At 37.1% G+C, this 3,440-nt stretch overlaps 1 protein-coding gene across 1 annotated transcript; it reads left to right on the forward strand.

Moving 5' to 3' along the window:
• Positions 1-1,667: 1,667 nt before the first annotated feature.
• On the forward strand, positions 1,668-2,771 carry HTR1F (5-hydroxytryptamine receptor 1F; the record flags this gene model as incomplete). The annotated part of the gene is made up of 1 exon (XM_080695461.1): positions 1,668-2,771. Exon 1 carries the CDS (start codon positions 1,671-1,673, stop codon positions 2,769-2,771), a length of 1,101 nt encoding a protein of 366 aa, XP_080551587.1. The 5' UTR covers positions 1,668-1,670.
• Positions 2,772-3,440: the final 669 nt, after the last annotated feature.

The following is a 3,440-nucleotide window of genomic DNA, read 5'->3' on the forward strand; positions in this document are numbered from 1 at the left end:
GAGAGGAAGCCGGGCGTGGTGGCGCACATTTGTAATCCCAGCATTCGGGAAACCAGAAGATCACAGTTCACAGACAGCCTCAGCTACTTAGTGAGGCCCTCTGCAACTTAGTGAGACCCTGTTTCAAAACAAAGAATAAAAAATAGGTAAGGGGATATAGCTTGGAGATCAAATGCCTCTGGGTTCTATCTCCAGACTCGAAGAAAGAAAAAGAGAGGAAGACTAATGGGGAAAATTATCTTATAAAATGTATCAATCTTAGCTTGGAGTGGTGGCACATGCCTGTAATCCCAGAACTTGGGAGGCTGAGATAGGAGGATTACAGGTTCAAAGCCTGCCTCAGCAATTTAGTGAGACCCTGTTTCAAAATAAAAAATAGGAGCCAAGCACATTGGCACATGCTTGTAATCCCAGCATTTGGGAGGCTGAGATAGGAGGATCGCAATTCTCAAATAGCCTCAGCTACTTAGTGAAGCCCTTTGCAATTCAGTGAGACGCTGTTTCAAAATGAATTTTAAAAAATAGGGCTAGGAGTGTAGCTCAAAAATAGAATGCCCCTGGGTTCCATCCCCAGTACCACAAGAAAATAAAAAAATAAAAAATAGAGCTGGGATACAGAGGTAGAACAACTCTGGATTCAATCCCCAGTAACACACACACACACACACACACACACACACACACACACACTTTAATCTTACTTTATTTCATCCCAGTTGTTCTTATTTGGCTTCTAGTTCTGTAATAGCACAGACTAAAGCAAACGTTGTTAGCCACTGGGAAGCATCCTCTTTGAGAAGTCAGGTAATAGTCGTTAGGATGGTGACTTGTGAGGAAGAGCAGCTTTCATTCCAGGGTGAGTGCCCTCATAAGCTCTTCTCACCCACAACTCCCCCTCAGTAAGCAGGTTGTTGGATTATGTATGTCGTTGTCATAATGGGAAATGTTATATGGTTATTTGACTAAAACTAATCTTATTTTATTTTTTAAAACAAATTAATTACTTATATCCACAAAGACTACTAAACACTGACATTTTCCTAATTTCATAAAATACTCATAGAATACTAGATACACTTTTTATTTCCCTTTATATAACTTCTTTATCCTGACATTAAATATATTAAAATTTTTCTTTAGTCTTCACAAGCCCACAAAACCCAAGGGTAATGTTATGAATGTAACTTTGAATTAAGTACAAAATTATTTATGGTTTTGAATACTGCATTTAATATAATACTTTCTTTTATTGTATTATGCAATATATAAACATATATTAATGATATGTGCATTTAATCTTTTCTGATTACAGACAAAGAGAAAAAACATAGTCGTGATTAATAAAGTTTTTCAAAGCAACTCTATAATGGTAGATATTTGAGCGATTGGTTAGTTTACTTATAAACATTATCTTAATGTGGGTCATATTTTCAAAAATGTTTTGATAAGTACCCTTTTATTACTGCTCCCATTAAATTTCTTAAGTTAAAACATAAACTTTGCAATCTGAACTCCATTTTTTTATCCACAGGGTATTCTAGATAAACTTACATGCGTGCTTCTAAAGAAAGGAAGAGAAAAATTATCGGGGCCTTTTCTGAACTTTTTTTCTCCTCCTTTGTTACAGGTACCTATTTTCAGCTATATTATTATTTTAAAACAACAAAAAAATGGATTTCTTAAACTCATCTGATCAAAACATGACCTCGGAGGAACTGTTAAACAGAACGCCATCCAAAATCCTGGTGTCCCTCACTCTCTCCGGGCTGGCCCTGATGACAACGGTCATCAACTCCCTTGTGATTGCTGCAATCATCGTGACCCGGAAGCTGCACCACCCCGCCAATTATTTAATTTGCTCCCTTGCAGTCACAGATTTTCTCGTAGCTGTGCTGGTGATGCCCTTCAGTATCGTGTATATTGTGAGAGAGAGCTGGATCATGGGGCAAGTGGTCTGTGACATTTGGCTGAGTGTTGATATTATCTGCTGTACATGTTCCATCTTGCATCTCTCAGCTATCGCTTTGGATCGGTATCGGGCCATTACGGACGCTGTGGAATATGCCAGGAAGAGGACTCCCAAGCATGCTGGCATTATGATCACGATAGTCTGGGTGATATCTGTTTTTATTTCTATGCCGCCCCTATTCTGGAGGCACCAAGGGACTAGCCGTGATGACGAGTGCATCATCAAGCACGACCACATTGTGTCCACTATTTACTCCACGTTTGGCGCTTTCTACATCCCCCTGGTATTGATTTTGATCCTCTACTACAAAATATATAGAGCGGCGAGGACATTATACCATAAGAGACAAGCAAGCCGAATTGCAAAGGAGGAGCTGAATGGCCAAGTCCTTTTGGAGAGTGGGGAGAAAAGCACTAGACTGGTCTCCACACCCTACATGCTAGAGAAGTCTTTGTCTGATCCATCCACAGAATTTGATAAAATTCACAGCACAGTGAAAAGCCCCAGGTCTGAATTAAAGCACGAGAAATCTTGGAGAAGACAAAGGATCTCAGGCACAAGAGAACGCAAAGCAGCCACCACCCTGGGATTAATCTTGGGTGCATTTGTAATATGTTGGCTTCCTTTTTTTGTAAAGGAATTGGTTGTTAATGTCTGTGAAAGATGTAAAATTTCTGAAGAAATGTCACATTTTTTGACCTGGCTTGGTTATCTCAATTCTCTGATAAATCCACTGATTTATACAATCTTTAATGAAGACTTCAAGAAAGCATTCCAAAAACTTGTGCGATGTAGATATTAAGGAAAGCTTATTACTGAATGGTGGAGTGTTTTGTTTTGGGGTGGATAGTTACTACATAAATGTTAAGTAACAAAAATTTAAACTCTTAGAAGACATATATTAAAATTGCTAAAATAATAACAACATTTTAATAGCACTATGAATGCAAAATGTTTTGATTTGACCATCATTCTAGGGTACTCAAAATTATAAAATAATTGATGCAGATTACAAACAGTATTTTGCCTATGCAATGTACCTAAGTAGCTAACTGGAAAAGCAAAAAATATCTATAATATTAATGACAATAATTTTCTAGATTTATTACAATGATTAGAGAGGAATTTTCAGTTAACAACATACTTCCATTCATAATTTTTATATAATCCTATTGTTTTATTATGTAACTCTTTGATTTTATAGAAAAGATATAATTCACCATAATGCACACACTTCTTATGCCTGACTACTTGTGGTCCTTCTCCATTTTACCCTGAGCAAAAGGGGAAGAGAAGAAGGTAACAATTCACTTAGGATGAGTGGAATATACCATATATCATCAACACTTGAAACCAAAGCCTTATTGTAGAAGTAGGAAGAGAGTTGCTATAATTGCCCCTTGTTTATTTAGGAATCAAATTTAAGTTAGTTACCATAGTTAGGGTACTTCAAATGCCTTTATTAAAGCAT

This window comes from Muscardinus avellanarius (assembly GCF_963383645.1).
Source record: "Muscardinus avellanarius genome assembly, chromosome: 5".
Classification (NCBI taxonomy): domain Eukaryota; kingdom Metazoa; phylum Chordata; class Mammalia; order Rodentia; family Gliridae; genus Muscardinus; species Muscardinus avellanarius.